Source organism: Poecilia formosa, unplaced genomic scaffold (assembly GCF_000485575.1).
Source record: "Poecilia formosa unplaced genomic scaffold, Poecilia_formosa-5.1.2 Scaffold8, whole genome shotgun sequence".
In the NCBI taxonomy this organism is placed as follows: Eukaryota; Metazoa; Chordata; class Actinopteri; order Cyprinodontiformes; family Poeciliidae; genus Poecilia; species Poecilia formosa.
Genome location: NW_006799947.1, coordinates 3,531,829 through 3,551,487, shown reverse-complemented (window position 1 = coordinate 3,551,487; position 19,659 = coordinate 3,531,829). Strand labels below are relative to the sequence as shown.

General features: G+C 41.3%; 1 protein-coding gene across 3 annotated transcripts; it reads left to right on the top strand.

The window, feature by feature from the left end:
• The first annotated feature begins 148 nt into the window (after positions 1-148).
• Positions 149-18,180, top strand: ttc7b (tetratricopeptide repeat domain 7B). 3 transcript variants are annotated; one of them, XM_016662593.1, is made up of 22 exons: positions 152-367; positions 2,314-2,468; positions 2,547-2,622; positions 3,558-3,650; positions 3,913-4,070; positions 4,401-4,522; positions 5,123-5,201; positions 5,739-5,914; positions 6,011-6,074; positions 6,154-6,291; positions 6,397-6,585; positions 6,689-6,806; positions 7,086-7,143; positions 7,305-7,377; positions 7,530-7,690; positions 7,778-7,894; positions 7,998-8,095; positions 11,013-11,063; positions 14,142-14,282; positions 15,095-15,297; positions 16,703-16,776; positions 17,065-18,180. In XM_016662593.1, the coding sequence occupies exons 1-22, from the start codon at positions 247-249 to the stop codon at positions 17,210-17,212; spliced, it is 2,613 nt and encodes an 870-aa protein (XP_016518079.1). In that variant the 5' UTR covers positions 152-246; the 3' UTR covers positions 17,213-18,180. The 3 variants fall into 3 exon arrangements, with proteins under 3 accessions (XP_016518082.1, XP_016518079.1, XP_007575962.2); XM_007575900.2 differs by lacking the exon at positions 11,013-11,063 and having other exon boundaries at positions 153-367; XM_016662596.1 differs by lacking the exons at positions 11,013-11,063; positions 14,142-14,282; positions 15,095-15,297; positions 16,703-16,776; positions 17,065-18,180 and adding an exon at positions 9,413-10,122 and having other exon boundaries at positions 149-367.
• Positions 18,181-19,659: the final 1,479 nt, after the last annotated feature.

Below are 19,659 nucleotides of genomic sequence, written 5' to 3'. Positions count from 1 at the left end.
ATGCCACTTTTAATCAATGGATTTATTCGGTTGATAAATGAGTCTGCAGTCAGCTTCCGCTTAAATTGTAGAATTACACCCTCTTGACCGCTAGGTGTCACTGTTTTACCGCTTTATTTTCCTTCACCGGAAGCCTGCATGTTATGCTTAAGTGTGAACTTGACGGTTGTTCCAGCTGGAGAGAGAGAGAGGGGGCCTGTTGTGGTGTTTCTGATCGAGTCCAGTCTCCCCCCTCAGTCACGAAACATGACGGCGAGGAAGTCTGGATCACGACTGGAGACCGAGATTGAGCGCTGCCGCTCGGAGGGCCAGTGGGACAAGATACCAGAGCTGGTTCGGCAGCTGCCGGCGAAACTTATATCCAACGGTAGGAAGCTCGTCCCGCAGCGGTAGCATTATTCATCAGGCCTCTCTTCCCCCGGCCTGGGTCTTTCCTACTTCCTGACAGCAACATCTCATAACACAGGATGTTTTGCACTCCGTTTTGATTAGAGGCAATAAAATGGTTAGAACTAAAGATATAAAAATTAAAAAAAAAAAAAAAATCAGAAATTATGTTTCCACTTTTGGTTGATTTACACTACCACACCTTGAATTTTAGGATATGACCTGGTCTGGGTCACCACTGTCCATTCAAACATGTTCCTCTTTAGCTTTTTGCTGGTTGTGTGACATTCTCATCCTGTATGACAAATAATTTAGCCAAGAAAGCTAAAGTGAAATAAGACAAATAATGTTTTTTTCTCCTGCTCCACATCCGTCACTAAATTGATTGATTCTGGATGCTAGCAGGTTTCAACACTTTGTGTTTGTTTTTAGTTTTGCTTATCATCTGTCGTTGGGGTTAATTAGAGCCGAACTATTCAGAAAAATGCGTCAATTAACTCCGCGTCGTAAGGTTTGCTCTGTGGATCGACATCGTTTGCCGAAACAAAAATTAGATTTTCTTTCACTGACCTCTGTCTGCTAACTGTTAAAAGGAAGCGTTATGGTGACGTATCGTAATGTTAATATTGCCATACTGATAGTGTTGTTTGCAAACCATCTATTCAGCATGCAGAGATCTATAGGAAAGCCCAATGAACTCTTTAACGACTTAAAGAAGAACATTGCAGATTTGCACAAGTTGGGAAAGCACTTTGGAGCCACTTATGAACAAATTTTGATTCTGGTTATATGAATATATTCTTATTTAGAGATGATGAAATCCAAGTTGTTTGGCCAATCTGAAGGTTTCAGGTGGATTAGACCTTGTGTGGATTAGAATAAATCAACAGTAAATTTAAATTTGCGCATCAAAGTCTTGATTTTTCAAAATTATTTCAATTTGTTTCGGAGAACATCTTTCCTGCGGACAGACGTCACCATCTGCAATAACTCTTGAATTAAATGAGTCACAACAATATATCATTTCCTTTTTTAGATCAATTTTTAAGTTTGAATTTTCTAGCTTTCGTGCTCATGAGGAGGGGATGGAAAGTTCTGGCAACAGCTGTGAACTTTTACAATCTGCTCTAACAAAAGCTTAATCTGGCAAAAAGATGAAGGAGAACTCCATTAACAGGAAAGCATCAGTCGGTCTCTGCTAACAGATCTCCATCCCTCTGTGTCACTTTACTGTGAAAAGGTTCGGGTTTTTCAACACCTGAACCTTCAGTTCTGATAAGGACTTCCACAAATTAAAGGGTAGCGTTTAAAACAGGATCTGCTAAAGTAAGGAGGCCAATAGAGTCGTAGTGTTCCAGTAAACAAAGACCTGCAAAGTACTACTTTGGATATTTTCCCTTCTTTATTATAATAAGATTTACACATTCTTCTATAAAATGTGCCATTATGTTGCAGACTAAAACCAAGCTCTTGACAGAAGTCTAGTCTGTGTTATGGCAGAGACCAGACTTGCTGATTGTTTTTATGTTTTTAGTTTTTTGAGTAATTCTCACTGTTATGGAAATAAACTTGATCCACTGGAGCTTTGAGCACTGGTTTGTGACTAGGATCTGTACTTGGATTAGGGACTGCTTTGGCTTTTCTTGGTACCTAATTCTTCCTGGTATTTGTGTTGTTTCTGTGTTGCTTATTAAACCTTAGATTTTTTTCTGTCCTGTTAGATGAAGACCACAGACAGGGCATATTAATTTAAAAATGTATAATTTTGGATAAAATTGTCCCATTTATTTATTTATTTTCTGGTATCGTATTTGGTGCTTACACTCCTGTTTTGTTTTTCTCCTCTGAAGTAACAACATGTCTTTTTTTTTTAAACTCTTCGCTAGTTGCTGTCGTTCTTAAAATGCTTTGCCTTTCTGTGTGTAGATGATTTAGGTGAGTTGCTGTTGGGAGAATCCAAGCTCCAGACGTACTTGAAAGAAAATCCCATCAAACAGGGTTCGAGCCCCCGAGGCACACGGGCCACACTGGTGGAGGTCAGGAAGCACCTTACGGCTGCTCTGGACCGAAGAAACCTCAAGGTAAACTCTGAAAGGAGCACCTGATGCATCGCTGGCTGGATGACTTCTTGTACAAATGTAACTCTTTCATGTCTTCAGGCCGATTACCTCCAGGAAGCCAGCCTACTGATGGCCAAAATCTGTTATATTGAAGGAGAATACAGTAATGCTTTAGGTAATCTTTTTCTTTTTTTTTATTTGATCCTTTTTTACTTTAAATGCTGCTGGATTTAAAAATTAGTCACTTTTTTTTACTCTTGATTCATTTGTTTCTAAGGATTTAGCAGGTGAATCTGTCAGGTCCTGTTTCAGGTCTTTGCTGGATGCTGTTTATTAGCATCTCATCATATTTTTATATGTAAAAAAAAACCTTTCAGAGCAGCTGAAAAACTGTTCAGAGATGCTAATCATTTCCACGTTCTATATCAAAATGCTGTATGAATATAGAACATGATTTTTATTTTTATTTTAACAGAAGTGCAGTTTTTAATATTTAATATTAGTTCACGATAGAAAATGATGTGGTGGAGATATTATCGTTAAGGATTTCAATGATGGGATCAGCTTTGATAAATGATTTTCCTTGATGGAAACGTGGAAGGGTGAATAATATAAAAATAGATGGATGAATGCATGTATGGAAGGGTTAGTGGGATGATGGATAATGGAAAAAATGACGGATCTATTGATGGAAACAAAGATGTATGGATAAATAATGGAGAAATGGATTAATGGAGGGATAAATAAATTACGATAACGGAAAAATGGATAGGTGTCATGATCGGTGGGTTTAGAATAGAAAAACTGAGGGGAAGATGGATTGAAAAAAGAATGGAGAAACAAAAGGAGAAACGAGTGCAAGTTTTAGACAAGAGAATAGGGAATAAAGTGAGAAAATATGAATATTATTCTACAGTCTGACACTCACTCCTACCTCTCCAGACCTGAAAATACCTAAAACAAAATCCACCTTTCTCCAGATTACGCAAGAACCCAGTGTGTTGACCAAGAAGACTTTAATACAAACGTTCGGCCTCCTTGAAGAGATGATTCTCGTTCTAACAGACGTTCACAGTCCAGGAACTGAACAGAGAACTTCTGCTTTCCCAGATCACTACAGCCAGGTGAACCTGGACGACCTGCAGCTGGCTGGAGCTCCTGTGTACAGACTGTCTATGATAGCAGAGGCCTACGCCACCAAAGGTAAACACAGACACACTCGGGAGCCATTTGTAACCTCATGACCTTCTAAACATCCACTTCTACATCTCGAGTCCAATCTCCACTAATCTCTGTAGCAATGCTTTTTATCTCCACACGGGGGAAACGAAGTATCTCTCTAACTCAACCAAATTAATCTGATATGTTGAGATTTTAAAACTATATTTTGAGGCGTGATGCAGTTAAGCTTACTGAAGCGTCTGTCACGTCTTGTTTTCTTTTCCGTTTCTCTGATCTCTCCCAGGCTTGTGTCTAGAGCAGATCCCGGATTCCTCTCCCTCTCTGTCGAACTCCGGCTCTCCGTCGACCAATCGGAGCCCAACACCACGGGAGCAGGAGATCATCACCTGCTATGAAAAGTCTGGAGACATTGCTTTGCTGTACCTGCAGGAAGCAGAGAAGGTTTGAGTTTGAGGGGGAAAAGCTAGAACGCCAAAACTCACCAGATACTTCTAGAGCCAGGAAATGTTGTGCCATCCTTGTGGGAGTGTGATGATTATTACACTGGCAGTGAGCGAGTTTGTTAAACGTGCTTCTGCTCATGATGGCCAGCTGACAAACAGAGCCGTCTTTATATACAGAACAGTAGGAAACCAACAGATATATGAAGCTATATAAAGGTCCTCTCTGTTGGTTTCTATTGATTTGGATGAAAATCAAGCATAACGTTCTCTAATTTTGCCTTCACGGTTTCCTTACTTTTGCTGTTCTGTTGCGTTTCTGTTTCTGTAGGCATTATCAGCAGGCATTCAGAACCGCAGCCCAAAGCCAGGACCGGCGACTCAGGACCTGGAGCTGGGCTACTTCCTGGAGACGGGCCTGCAGAGGGCCCACGTCATTCACTTCAAGAACGGGTAAGATACACGGATGGAGAAAAGGGAAGAATAGATATTAATGTAAGTTTACTTTGGGTCCTGGAAAAAAAAAACGAGAATAGAAACATGCTGCTAACATTCAGAAAAGCTTTTACATTGTTGTTGAAGACCAGTCACTCGGCAGAAATCGCACTCGGTTTTTTTCTTTTTTCTTTCTTTTGCAGTTGTGATCTGACAAAGCTGTTAACAGGTTGATATATGCAGTGCAGTGTGAATAGGACTTTACAGCTTTGAGGTTTTCTCACACCTTATGTGGTTTTAGGATCAGAAAGGTTGGATTACATTTAGTCTGGCAACAGCTGGTGAAGCTTCCTGCTCAGAGAAAGTAGAGAGTGGCATGAGGTTTTTATTTATAGGTTTGTTTTTGTTCCGTCTCTTTTGGTCCATCTGTCTGTTTATTTATCAGTCCGCCCCTATGTTGGTCCGTCCGTCCATCAGCCAGTGAAAGGAATCTTTAAAGATCACTATTAAAATTCTCAAGTCGGTTGGTAATATGATTCTAGCTGAAAAAAGGAAATATTTTCTCCTTTTAAAATTGGCAAAACATGACTTTTTTGTTTTGTTTTGTTTTTTGTGCAGAAACCTGACGCGGGGTGTGGGCAGATTTCGGGAGATTCTTCGGGCTGTTGAAACCAGAACCACCCAGAACCTTCGCATGGTGAGAATTCATTGGGCACGATGTCTGTCTGTCTGTCTGTCAGATTTTCTTTTTCCCAGCTGCTAATCCCAAAAACCCTAAATAATTTGCATGTAGTTGGATGAGTTTGTGTTTGACAGCCTATCAGATTTGAGAAGAATAATTACTACTTAAACGTAGGCCTGTCACGATAACAATAGCAATGCTGTTTTGAGACAGCAATATACTGTATTATGCAAGTTCTGAAAGAGTAATAAACTTTCATATAGTACAGAACACTCCACACCTTAACTGGAAGACATTTTAAGTATCCAAAAAGAAACACAATGGCCTCAAAAAAAAAAAAAACATCAATTCTCAGAATGTAAAATTTCAAGCCCATTTTAATTTATCATCATCATTAACAGCTTATTGCGACATGATTATTTTAATGTTAAAATTTCTGTGCTGGACTTTGCTGATTTATTCTATTTGCCATTTAAGTTGAACATCACACAAATCAGCACACTCGTGCTGTTTTGCTGCCCTGCTTAGTCTGTAATTTCGTCGTTTGTGCAGACGATAGCCCGACAGCTCGCAGAGATCCTGCTCCGAGGAATGTGTGAACAGAGCTACTGGTCTCCTCTGGAAGATCCTCCGACAGTGTCACCCCTGGATAATCCCACACAGCAAGGGCATACCTACCGCAAGAACTACACCCTGAACCGACCCCCACGAGTGTACTCCGGAGAGAAGTATGACATTTTTACATTTGTTTGCTACGGATTCAAAACGGTCTCTCTGTTCTCCTCATCTCTGTCCGTCTTCATCTCTCTCTTGCTGCCTTTCAGTTTGTTTTGTCCTCAGGAGAACACAGAGGAAGCTCTGCTGCTGCTGCTGATCAGCGAGTCTATGGTGAGATAGTCACACTTTTAAAACATTGTCAGATTTTGTGCAGAGTTTACTTATTTATCTGTGCTTGTTTTCGTGCCAGGCCAACCGGGACGCTGTCCTGAGCAGGATTCCTGAGCACAACAACGACCGGATCATCAGCCTGCAGTCTGCCTCTGTGGTGTACGATCTGCTGACCATAGCGCTGGGCAGGAGGGGGCAGTATGAGATGCTGTCGGAGGTAAAATAAAACCACACACCCACACCGACCTGCACTCCTGAAATTCATGTTTCCAAGTAGGCCGACAAATTCTGAGAAAACGGGCCGTGTTGTTGCCGTCCCCAGTGCTTGGAGAGAGCCATGAAGTTCGCTTTTGAGGAGTTCCATTTGTGGTACCAGCTCGCCTTGTCGCTAATGGCTGCCGGCAAATCCGCTCGCGCTGTCAAGGTTCTGAAGGAGTGCATCCGTCTGAAGCCTGATGACCCCACCATCCCACTGCTGGCCGTTAAACTGTGCATTGGTCCTCTGCACTGGGTGAGAAGCGCACAGCTCTTCCCAGAAGTGAAAGTAAAGCTTCACTTTTACAGTGTTTCTCTCTTGTGGTTTTGTCTTACATCTTGGTACGCTGATATTTCAGTTGGACGAAGGGGAGAAGTTTGCAAAGATGGTGATTGACATGGGAGAGAAGGCAGCGGAGTTCAAAGCCAAAGGCCACTTGGCCGTTGGCCTGGTTTACAGCCTCAAAGCCACTGATGGCAAGTCTGCTTACTAATTTAAATCCGATCTCAGCCGAACGAAACCACGCGACATATTCCATACTTTCATCATTCATTCCCTTCAGGAAGCTGAAAAAATATCTGGGGTCTTCAGAGAAACGAATGTTTGAACACTTAAGAGATTGTAACAGGTTGACAAGTCGGGCAGAAAAACACCCCACAAGGTGTTTGTGTAGGTGCATGTGCTTTTCTCTTATGCGTGTGTAATTGTGGTTGTCATATCTGAAGCTTTTATTTTGTGTGTTTGCATCTCTTCAGCATCGCTGCGGAGCACGCAGGAGGACTACCAGAGGAAAGCTTTGTCGGCCTTTCAGAGGTGTGAATGTGTTTCTTAAAAATACTTCAGAATTAAGTCCAAGTATTGAACTGTCCTGCTCTATTAAAGTAGGCAGATTTCTCTCTGAAATCTTGAAGTTGCTGATGTCATTTTTGATTGAACATGTCCGAGCACAAAATGTTTTTGTTTTTCATCTGCAGAGCTCAGAGCATGTCTCCCACTGACCATCTGGCAGCTTTTTATTTGGCACTGCAGCTTGCCGTTTCCAGACAGGTAACGCCAACAAACTAAAAATCAAAAGCCGAAGCATTCAAAACACAAGAAAAAGATTTACTTCCCCTTCAGTTCCACAGGGTTGTGCTTTATGTAAACTCTAGTGAAGACCTGTAGCGCGCACGCGCGCGTGTGTGTGTGTGTGTGTGTAGATCCCCGAGGCGTTAGGGTATGTTCGACAGGCACTGCAGCTACAAGGAGACGACGTCCACTCCCTCCACCTGCTGGCCCTGCTTCTTTCTGCCCAGAAACATTACCATGACGCTCTCAACATCATAGAGATGGCCCTGTCCGAGTATCCCGAGAACTTCAAGTGAGCGAAACATTCCCCAAACAGCATTTGCCGTCTGTCTAACGGAGCGGCAGACCCTCCTGAGCTGATGGTGTCTGTGCTGTGTAGTCTGCTGTATACGAAGGTGAAGCTGGAGGCCATGTGTAGAGGACCGGAGGAAGCTCTGCTCACCTGCAAACACATGCTCCAGATCTGGAAGAGCTTTTACAACCTCACCAACCCCAGGTACACACACACACACACACACACACACCAGTGCAACAAAAATGCGACTATTAAAGAAACCGAATGCCTGTTTGTCTTGACTGATGGGTTTTGTGGTTGGCAGCGATTCAGGGCGTGGCAGCAGCCTGTTGGACAGGGCCATACCAGACAGACGACAGCTCAACGCCATGACACTGCCTGACTTCAGTGACCCTGACGCTGGTAGGCACAGACACACACACACACACACACACACAAACGCAAAGGGCTCCTGGATCTTCCTGCTATCACAGTGCCTTGAAAAATGCTCCTGCTTTTTTAAATTATTATTATGATTTGGATTTTTTCTGATGTGCTGACACAAAGTAGTGCAGAACTGTGAAGTTATGAGGAGAAGTATACTTTACTTTAAAATGTTTTCATAACTAAAATCTGAAAAGTGTGCCATACATATAAGCTCATCCCTCTGAGTCAATACTCTGTTAAAACCGCCTTTGACTACAGCTGGGAGTCTTTTGCAGCCCAGTCAGTTTGGATGGAAATCTTTTGTAAAAAGGGATTTTTAAAATCTCTCCACTGATTCTCAGTTGGTCAGTCTGGACTTTGACTAGGATATTTCCACCACATGAACATGCGTCAATCTAAAACCATCCCATCGCAGCTCTGGTTGGATGTTGTCCTGAAGTTCCTTTCAGATATTGAGTCTTTTGTAGCATCCGACTGCTTTTCTTACATTTTTCCTGTATTTAACTTTTTTTTTCCATCCTTCTGTTGGCTCCAACTGCATCACCTGTCCCTGCCACAACAATGTTTCACTGTGGGGATGGTTTATTCAGCATGATGCCGTGTTAGTTTTCTGGTACTGACAGCGCTTTGCATGCAGGTCAAAAAGTTACATTTCGAACTCATCTGACCAGAGTGCCTTCTTCTGCACATCTGCTGCGTCCCTGCATGGCTTGTAGCAAACTGCTAACAGAGCTTCTGATTGTCGTGTTTTCTCTGCTATTAAATGTCATATTTGTCGAGGATGAGATGGGCTGAACTGAGCTTTGAAAGCTTTGGGGTATTGTTTTATAGCCTCGACCCTGACCGGCCTGTTATGTCCCGGTCTTCGTGACGCTGCTTGTTCACTAAAGTTCCCCAACAAGTCGTTGAGGCTGTTGCAGGACGGTGGCATTTATACTGAGATGAAATTACACACACACACATGGATTCAGTTTACTTATTAGGTGGCATCTAATAACAACAATAGGTTGCGCTGGAGTTTATTTTGGGGTGTGAAGGTAAAGACGGCTTTTTACAAATGAATGCTGCACTTTTCAGATTGCTTGTAAAATATTTTTAAAACGTTGTACCTCTTTCTTCTCTCTTCTCAGCTATGCACTATTTTTGTTGGTCTGTCAAGTCACAATAAAATATGCTAGTTTGTTTTTATAATGTGTTTTAAGGGGTTTGAAAACCCATCACCTGCCTGCTCTTTTCTAATTCATCATTGCTTCGTTAATTATTCTTTTTTCTGTTTTATTTCTTCTGTTTTAGTCTCAGGTTCTTCCTCCTCCCTCTCTGGTTCTGAACCAGTCTCTCCCACCTCCCCTTCCACCGTTTCCTCCCTCTCCTCTCCGCTGCCCTCCCCTTCATCGCCGCTCTACTTTTTCCAGCCTCCTCCCATTCTCACTCCAACCAGAAACCCAGCTGGCCTCTCCCCTCTCCCGACTCCTCCCCCTTCCCATCCCCGTCCTCTTCTTCCTCCTCCACCCACCAAGACCAGGACTCACTCGTTTTGCAACCACGTTGTTCTGCAGCAGCTTTCCAACTGTAGTGAGCCTTCGTGTACACCCTGTCTGTAGCATGGTGTGCAGAGTGACCTGAAAAGACTCAGTTTGGTTGTAGAACTGCGCAGAGTTGGAGTGTTAACTTGCAGCTGTTTGCTAAGGAAAGACGACAGCATGCTAATCTTAATCATGGTAGGAATATTGGCTGAGGAGAGCACTCAGCCAAGTGTTTAATCTGGCATTAAATTCTTACCTAACTGATCAGGTCTGAGTTACCTGCATCACGTGCAAATAAACACTTAGTAACAACACACAGACGGGATTTTTAAATCTTAAAATATTAAGTAGCAGAAACTCAAAGGGACATTTTTGTGGTATAAACTGAACAGTTTGTAAAAAAAAAAAAAAAAATCTCCCTGTTGATATTTTGTCCATGTATGAAGCTGTAGATTATAATCCAGTGGCAGAAATTATTTACAATAGCGAAAATAAAATATGTGCTAATCTTACCTAGGGCTGTAATGATTAATTGTGATTAATCGATTATTGAAATAATTGTCAACCAATTTGGCAACTGATTAATGGTTAACAGGAGCACACAGACATTTAAAATGACCATTTGTAGAAAGGACGCCACCATCAGAGCAGTAATTTAGTAAAAACGGTACAAAAAATACATTTCATTTAAGATAAAAGAAAAGCCTTCTTTGTTTGGTCATTCAAGAGGAACCATTCAAACTGGCATATTTTACTCAGATCTAGATTCTTTCTCTGTGCAAGTAAAATTAAATGGATAAAAAGATAAAGACTGAAAACTTTAGAAATCAAAGTTTCAGGGCACGTAAGTATTTCAAATGCCTCTTATGATGTATTGAAGGAAATTGTTTTTTTTTTTTATCCCTGCTCTGTTTACTGCTCTGCATCTTCTTTTCCTTTTTATGTTTTTGTTGTTTCAGTCGCCACTTTGTTCCTTTCCTCACTCCCCTCCAAACTCATCTTGTCATCTTGTCTGTTAATGTTATCTGTGTGTGTGTGTGTGTGTGTGTGTGAGTGTGTTTTAGTTTAGTTGGGAAGCCAGAAAAAAAACACAAACATGAAGCGCTCACAAGGAATGAACCAAAATTAAAAAAAAAAAAAAAGAAGTTTATCAGTAAATTAATTAAAATGTATGGCTACTTGGAAAGTGTTAATTTGACCAAACGGGATGAATAACGTCACTGTGTGTGTGGTCATGTGGTTTCTGAGCGTCCTGTGAAGAATGAAAACCTTATGCTCTTTAGTTCTTCTCTGTTCCTTCCTTTTTTCAATCATTAACAAATGGCTGTTTTTTTTTTTTTTTCCCATCCTTCCGTTTTTGTTTTTCCAAGGCGGCCCTCAGGACGCTAACACTCTTGGTTTTCCCTCCATGTTTTCTGTTTGTAAGTAGCCATCTAACCTTCACCGTATCTCTTTTATTTCATCCATCATCTTTATATATATATATATATATTTTTCCTGCCTACCTACTTTTGTCCTGGTAAGGTTCAGATTCATTTATTCACTGTTCAATGTCCACAAAACTTTCACTTTCTCATTCAGCTTGTAGAAGATAATTAGTACTGGATTAAATTAGATTATTATGATTATTTCATAAACCAATCAGTCTGATATATTTATCAATCTGACATGAATTCTTTAGTTTCCTAGAGAATGAGCACTATCAGTGTAAAAAAAAAAAATTGGAGTTTGATTTATTTCCCAGTGCTGTGATTCACGTGCAATCAAAGACATGATTAAAAATTGATAAAATCGCCATGAGATTCAAATCTTAAGTCTACATCTATTGTTCATCAAACCAAGATATGTAGTGAAAAATTTACCAAAGACAATTAAACAAAAAAAATAAATAAATACTTTAAAAAACTTTTTCTACTAATAAAATGGTCATTAATGTTTTACGGTTTAGCCTCTGATACTTCACCAGATTTTTGTGAAAAACTTGTGTGAAAAGATCTTTGCTTAATCTGTTTTCTATCTATTCTTAATCAAAACGGAGACAGTTTAGTGTTTTTTCTTGTTATTTACTCAGAGTAACGGTGAATTCGCCTCTCTGGTGTCCGGCTGAAAACATCAGGCTCTTGCTCACCAGATCCCTGGGACTTTCAGAGCCTCACTGGGTTCAGCTGATCAGGCCGTTTCCTCATGGAAACGCCACATCTTGATGATTAGTGCCTGACTTTAGAGGCGTCTGCCATCCGGGATGTTGCTCCAATTAAGAAGCGACAGAAACAGGAAGTGATGTGTGCGATGCTATTGTGACAACCCTTTAAAAACTTTTGAAAAGGGAGTTGTAGATATTTTCATACAAAGTACTGAAAAATACCTCAAAATACTTTAAAAATGAAAATCACCATCATAACCATTTTTAACTTTAACCTTATAATTCATAATGGTTACAAGAAGGCATATTTTATAAAATAATAGGAAAAAAAAAGGTTTTATTGTCCCATAGAGGGGAAATACAGTCATCATAAATCAGAAAATAAAGGTACAAAATAATTCAAAGCATCTCGCTTTCTTATTTGAGCAAAAATACTTAAGAATACTTAAGAAATAAGTGGGTTTTAAAGTAGTTTATTGTGATAACGTTGGAGCATAAACTATATTTTTCCGGCATTTGTTTCCTCCTTAAGGACAGGAAAGAGCAACAAATCATCATCGACTTCAGGAAGGAGAAGCCGAGACCACTTCCTGTTCCTGAGCTAAATCATTTGTCACATTCAGCTACGATATAAACGTATCACTACGATACTCGTCTCCAAGAAGCTTGCTCACAAGCTTGTGGATTGTCCTGCCTGATGTGCCGCAAATAAACTAAAGACAAACCTCACATAGCAAACAACAAACAAAGACCGTGATTTAGAGGTTGCGTACGTCTGACGTCCATCCTGTTTAATAGAACAGCTTTAACTAAATGTCATTTGAGTAAATAAAATTAGCTTCTCACCTGCATGAGTGGAAACCACAGGGCTGCTTCCAGGCTCGGATCGAGGTAGAAACGGACTGCCTTGATCTGAGCCTGCTAATATATAAAAATACGTTAGCAAAAACTGTGAAACACCAAAACAGGGAAAATGATGCTGAAAAAAAGTTTCCGGGCGCTAACTCACATCACATTTTAAAGTTGTACGTCTTTTAAAGGCTCCAACTGGTTTTCTGACCTAAATGTATTTAGCTCCCCTGTCTCTGATGAAGGATATATCTCCACAGCATGATGCTGCCACCACCATGTCTGAAAATATCTTTGCTTACTGTGTGCTGAGAGAGATGTGAGGTGTTAGTTTTCTAATACAGATGTAGTTTTGCTGGTTGGCCAAAAAGTTCATTTGGTCTCATTTGACCAAATCTTCAACAAAAAGTTTGTTTTCCATACGTGACCTCTGGGACATTTTATTTTATTTTATTTATTTTTTTCCAGAAATGGTTTTCATTTTTCTTCTATTGAGCCCAGATTTGTTGAGAGCATGACTGATGGTTGTCCTGCCAACCGATTCTCTGCAGCTCCTCCAGAGTAATCTTGGGCCTCTTGGCTGCTTCTCTGGTGAATGCAGACTTGCCATCTTAGTTTATTTACCGTGTCTTGGCAGGTCTATTTTCTTAGTTTTCAAAAAAAAAAAATAATTTAATAAAAAATGCTCTTTGAGGTTAAACTGTTGTATAATCCAACCTTCTCACCAAATTTTCCTTTGATTTCTTTGTCTTTATGATTCTGTTTGTTCAATAACTTTCTCGGAGTAAAAGCAGCTGAAACTTTTCTTTTGTTTGTGTGGGAACAAACTCGTTCACATTTATGCTCTACATTGTTTTGGTCTATCACTTAAAATCCCAGTGAAGTTCATTTAGTTCTGTGTTTGCAACGTGACATGATGTGCTGCGGAGCAGAGTGTGTGTGACTGCTTTCCAAAACGGCATCTGCAAAAACAGGATTCCCAGCTCGTGTTTGTGTCGAGCAAATGAAACTTCCTTTTGTCATTTCCCCAAAATCCACTTATCAGCACTTCTCTTTTCCTTTTTCGAAGCTTAAAATAAGCGCTTTTATCTCCATCTCTGCCATCTTTCTCGTATGAGTGGGTGTTCTGGCTAAAATCAGAAAATTAAAAAAATAGACTACAGTGTAGACTGTAAAAAGCCTGGATGTTTTTTTTTTTAGCTGCTAAGCAGCAGTGTGTTGTAGTTTTGTGCATGATGATTATTTTTTTAACTCATTTATGCAGCACCATAACAGTGTGGCATGGTGTGTACTGCATATCGGTGTGAGCTTCTTCACTGCAACAGAACGCACACTTTCAGCTCCTCATTGCGTTCCTGCAGGTGTGGTCAGTGAGTTCTGCTCTTGGCCGCGTCACTAAAAGTCATTTTCTGCTTAGCTGCTTCTCAGCTGTCAGTCGGCAGGTTTTGGCAGCTGTTTTCGTGTGTTTTAACAAAGCGATGGATTTTTTTTTTTTCCCACCCTGCAGGCTCGGTGCACGCTACGTCCATAGCAGCCAGCCGGGTGGAGCAGGCTCTGTCGGAGGTGGCCTCTTCCCTGCAGAGCAGCGCCCCCAAACATGGACCCCCGCACCCCTGGCTGACCCTGGCTCAGATCTGGCTTCATGCAGGTCTGCTTCCACACGTTGATTTTACGTGAACTCTTATTGCGGCGTGTTGTGTGTTTTTAATTGTATTTCTTGCTATTTAATTTTTGGAAATAGAGTTGCAACGTTTTCGTTTTATCCTTTCTTCTCACGTATGCAATTGGCATTATGATTTGTAAAATGTACTTCCGTGGGAATACAGATAAAATAAAATACAGATACAGATAAAAAACAGCATGTTACCTAGATGGTAACATCCTGGTTACAAGCAGCTGAAAAGAGATTCGTCTGCACATTGAACTTGCTCCCTCCTACTTACTCCAGCAGCCGTGGCGAGCGTGCTGCTGTCAGCTCTTTCTGAGAGCGCAGCGATTGGATATCGGATCTGCCTCTCTCTGCGTGCCGGGGCCCTGATTCTTTCTCTCTGCACCGGCTGCAGACATTTGCAGAGCAGAATGTAAACAGGAGCAGACGCCTCCCGTAAACACACACCAACACACCAACAGAGGCGGTTTGTGTTGCTGTTTATCTGCCCGGCTGCTTCCTCTCGTCGGGCGGTCATTTCCAGCTTGGCGACACAACTAATGTAATCAGCCAATTAGGGGGCAGATAGAGGGACCGTTCATTTCCTCCCTCCTGCTCTGCCGATATCGCTCAGTCTTCATCATCGAAGTGATGAAGCCTTCAGATCGCACGCCCCTCTGTTTGCGTCGCTCCATAGATTCTGTTGTTCTGTGCGATAGAACTCCGTTTTGGCGTGGCTTTTACTCCAATAAGTGCCGCTTTCTGGCAGCCTGCAACCTTTCCCCTCTATCGGTGTCTGTTTTCTCCCACAGCTGAGGTGTACATCGGCATGTCGAAACCTGCAGAAGCCACGGCGTGCACCCAGGAGGCCGCCAACCTGTCCCCCACCTCCCACAACATGATGTACATGAGGGGCCAGATAGCCGAGCTGAGGGGCAACACAGACGAAGCCAAACGATGGTACGAAGAAGCCCTGTCCATCAACCCGACTCATGTCAAAACCATGCAGAGACTGGTAAGACACCAACACACTTGCTGTGTTTCTGTGCAAAAATCTTTAAGCTGCCTTCAGTTCTTTGGACTTTACTCCAAATAAGTCACTTTCATATATTTTTTAAAGGTAATCCTGACCTTGTCTTTTTCTGTTTTTCCTTGTTTTTTTCCCCCCCTCTCATTGAAGCAACACATATTGAGTCGGTTTACTGCCCTGCGTAAATCAGCCTACATCAGTGCTGAATTAGCGTCTTAAATTAGATACCCGTGGCTGTTTATTTCTTCTTGATGCATGCAGCTCTCAGCTTAAATGTTTCCAACAGAGGTCTTGTGTTTGCATGATTGCTAAACAAGTCTAAACTAAGCAGGACAAATTCCTGGAGGAATTGGCTTAGACTTGATCAGACTTCCTGTCCCTCGTCTCTTCACAGCTGCTGAAGAAGCTCAAACTTTCGAAATGTGTCTAAATGATTCAGATATGTAGAAAATGCATCTCGTTACAAAATCTCCTTGAACTGTCAGTGATTCTTTGTGGTAGAAACAAAAATAAAAGCCTGGCGAAAAAAAAAAAAAGATTTTCTTTTTTGAAACTTGAATCTTCTAAGAGGACGAGAAATAATTACTAACATGGTTTTGAACACAAATCAGGAATAAACTCTGTACAACCATTAGCTCAAAAATGCATGCAGTATAATTTGGTTATGTTAACATGCATAACTCAAAAGTGGTCAACAAAAATATAAATGCAGTTGTAAAAGTACTGCAGGTAAAAAGTAAAATTTCAAATTGATAAGAAAAAACTTTCTTTTTTTTTTCATGTGTGGGGGGATTTTTTTAACACCTGTGTGGGCCTGGCACTGTGGTTAAAAGTGTGAACCACCTCTTTCGCTTTAAGGCTGTCATTTATTGCAACATAATAAAAGTGGTCTGGTCTTTACTGGGTTCCTTACATTAGTACCACAAATTCCACACTTTTGTTTAACAAAAGATTTTGTCAAACAAGATGGTACCGAATTGGAAAAGCTTTGAGTGAAAAACCAAGTACACTTCAGCATCCAGCTGCTTTTAGAACCACAGTTGGCGGCAATAACTCAGTAATTTGCCGTCTGACTTTATCAGCCTCTCACATCGTTTTAAAAGGATTTCACATCAGTTTTATTTAAAGCGACGCTTCAGCCCATTGAAATTTGTAAACCCTGGTTTCCGTGCCGCTCTAATAAGGCCCTAGAAGCCAAATCTGGGCGCGGTCTGACTTTGGTCCGTTGTAGCTCCTTGACTCCTTAGTTCCAGTACAAGCCCTTGTGTCCTGATTAGATGTAAAAATGCTTTCATGGCTGTCTTGATCAAAATTACTGAAACTACAAAAAACAATTTTATCGGATATTATAAATAATGATTAAATGGGTGATGTTTATGGGTCTCCTCAGGGTCTGATTCTGCACCAGCTGCAGCGCTACAGTCTGTCTGAGAAAGTCCTAAGGGATGCTGTGCAGGTCAACAGGTATGGTTTTTATCACAACTCTTTAGATGTGCTTTTCCCCTGCATCTTTACTTTTAAATGTATTTCTTTTTTTTTTTCTTATTTCTTAAAGACACAACTTTCAGATCACTTCCTAAAATAATGGCCTACGTCCTTTTTTTGCCTAAAACATCTTTTGGCAAACAAACGACGACTCACGCCATTATTTTAGGAAGGTGACAATATGCTTGTTTTAGCAAATTTCCTTCCCACCCACCCCCCCTCATTTACATTTAATCAGTGAAAATAATTTGCCTCTCGCCTCGTCAGCACTTCTCATGACGTGTGGAACAGTCTGGGCGAGGTGCTGCAGGCTCAGGGGAACGCCGCTGCCGCCACCGAGTGTTTCCTCACCGCCTTGGAGCTGGAGGCCAGCAGCCCCATCCTGCCGTTCACCATCATTCCCCGAGCGCTATGAGACGCGGCGCAGTCACAAACCTGCTCCGTACACACACACACACACACACACACACGACTGCATGCAAACAGCTGTGCAGCCATTTCTCACACCTTGTACATAATGCAAATAACAGTATTTTCCTCTGCTGACCGTGTGTGTGCATGCGTGTGTGCGCGCGCGGGTGTGTATGTGGTGCCAACACGTTTCCTGCGTCTTGTCCGTGCGCCTTTGTTGTTGTTGTTGTTGTTGTTGTAAATACGATGTTGTTTGCATTCAGAAGCCTAAGATTTTTGTTTACATTTTATTTAGTCCAAAGAAACACACAGGTTTGTTCAAAATCCGATTACTGCCAGGAAAATACTTACGTTTGCTTTAAGAGCCGAACATTCTCGCTAAAACAACAAAATTCACCTGTTGCTGTTAAGCCAGAGAGGATTTCTGTTACTGTACGGCTGGATAATCCACTGGAGACATGATCATAAGCTCAATCAGTCAATAAATGCCAAAAAAAAACCTGGATGGATTTACGCAGACGACCGGATGTCTTGGCGTTTTGTAGCAGTTTTCTCACAACGAAGCATGCTTTATTTAGTTTACAGAATATCATCATATGCACAGTTCAAACACTTACTGACAAACAAATGTTTAGCAGGAATCTGTTACAAATTACTTGTCCAAAATCAGGTTTTCTGTGTAAATTCATCCACCTTGTTTGTGTCTTTGCATCCTGTCAGCCAGGTTATTTTATTTAATTTTTTTTATTATTATTATTATAAATACAAAGAGTTATTGCTGTATATTTGATGAACCCTTGTGTTTTATTATTTTAGAGAGTAAATTATGATTATACAGAGCGATGCTGTGGTGGGGGGGGGAAGCGAGAAAGAGGAACGGGTTCGGCGGGATCAGTCAGTGAGTCGTTTTTGCTGTAAATCAATGACTGAAATTAGAATAATAACAATAATAAAGATCCTCGGTAAACAAAGGCGTCTGCAAAGCTGTGTGTGGTGTTCTCTTTGGGCATGACCCCGGGGCCAGTGGTGTCCGTTACTCTCTCAGGTGTGTCCTGCTTTGTCCCAGAGGATCACGGCGCTGACAGGTTTTGTCCTGGAGTGTCAGGAAGCCACGGCCCCCTGCTGCCCCGAGGTCTCCACCCGAGTCTCGCATGTCAGCAGCAGTTAATCTCTCAGGAAGGTCATCGATGTGGCCCTCAGTAAAACTGGAAATGGGTAGACCATAAAAAAGATCACTTAAGGAGATTTAAGCCTTTTTTTTCTTCCTCCATTTTTGACCTAATAGTTACAGTAGCACCCTGGTACTGCTAATTAAATGCACTCCGTTAACTAACTAGAGTATAGCCACCTCTATAAAAAGACAGGAGTGCATCACACAACCAAGGAGAAATGCATAATATATCTGTGGTTATGAGCATATTTCCAAAATCCATCATTCTACAGAAAAATGATCCACAAGGATTGGATGTTAAATTCACCCCATGGTCAGCTCTCTTGAATCCTCAGGAGATGTAAATGGAGCTCCACTCTTGGATGCCACAGTCTCAGCAGAACACTTCATTACAACTGTGAAGCATGGTAGTGGAGAGGTGATGATGTGGGCTTGGCCTAACAGGTTAATCAACCCAGCAGTAAGCTTAGTACCAAAAAAAAAAGCCAGCCAAAAAGAAGAATTGAGATGTTGCGATGCTCTGGTCAAATAAATAAGAAATTAATGATACAAATCTCAACTTGTAATAGTAAACAGATTTATTTTACGTTTTATAATTTTTAGCCATACTGACTAAAGACTAGAGTAACATCTTCATAAACCAGTTTGCAGATTAGCAGACAAGTAGGACAAGAAAAACTGGAATCAAACCCACAACGTTTTGACAAGATCACTGCTCTTTCCGCTGAGCCACAGTAACTGCACAGAGGGGAATAAAACGAAGGCAGTGCGACTCCACAGTAACATTGCATCTGAATAACCTCTGGGACTATGTCCTTTTTGGATCAAACAAATCATCACACAAGCCTCAATCCAACTGCGAAGGTGAAGAGGTCATGACCCAGGCTTGTTATTCAGGCACAGGAAGTGAATATCTTGCCGTCAATGAGGCCATCTGTTTGATTATCCTGAAGCTTGGCCCAAACTGAAGAAAGAACTGGCCTCAACTTTCCCTTTTGGTTTCGTTTTTATTTGATGTGAAATGTGTACCTTTCTGAAACTTGAGGTTAGGATTAAATGTCAGAGCCTCATAAAGAACAGCTTCATCCTGATTTTGTTCTGACGGGAGAATCCTACAATTGAAAGAGGGCGTATTTTCTTTTGACTGTATCCTGAAACCCTGACCTAGTTTTGTCTTCAGTCAGTAGAAAAATGTAAAGTTTAATCGTCTCCGTAGAAGACTATAATGCAGCACATTGGAAACTCTGAACTCGAATGCCAGCACAGAGCCGTATTGTGTA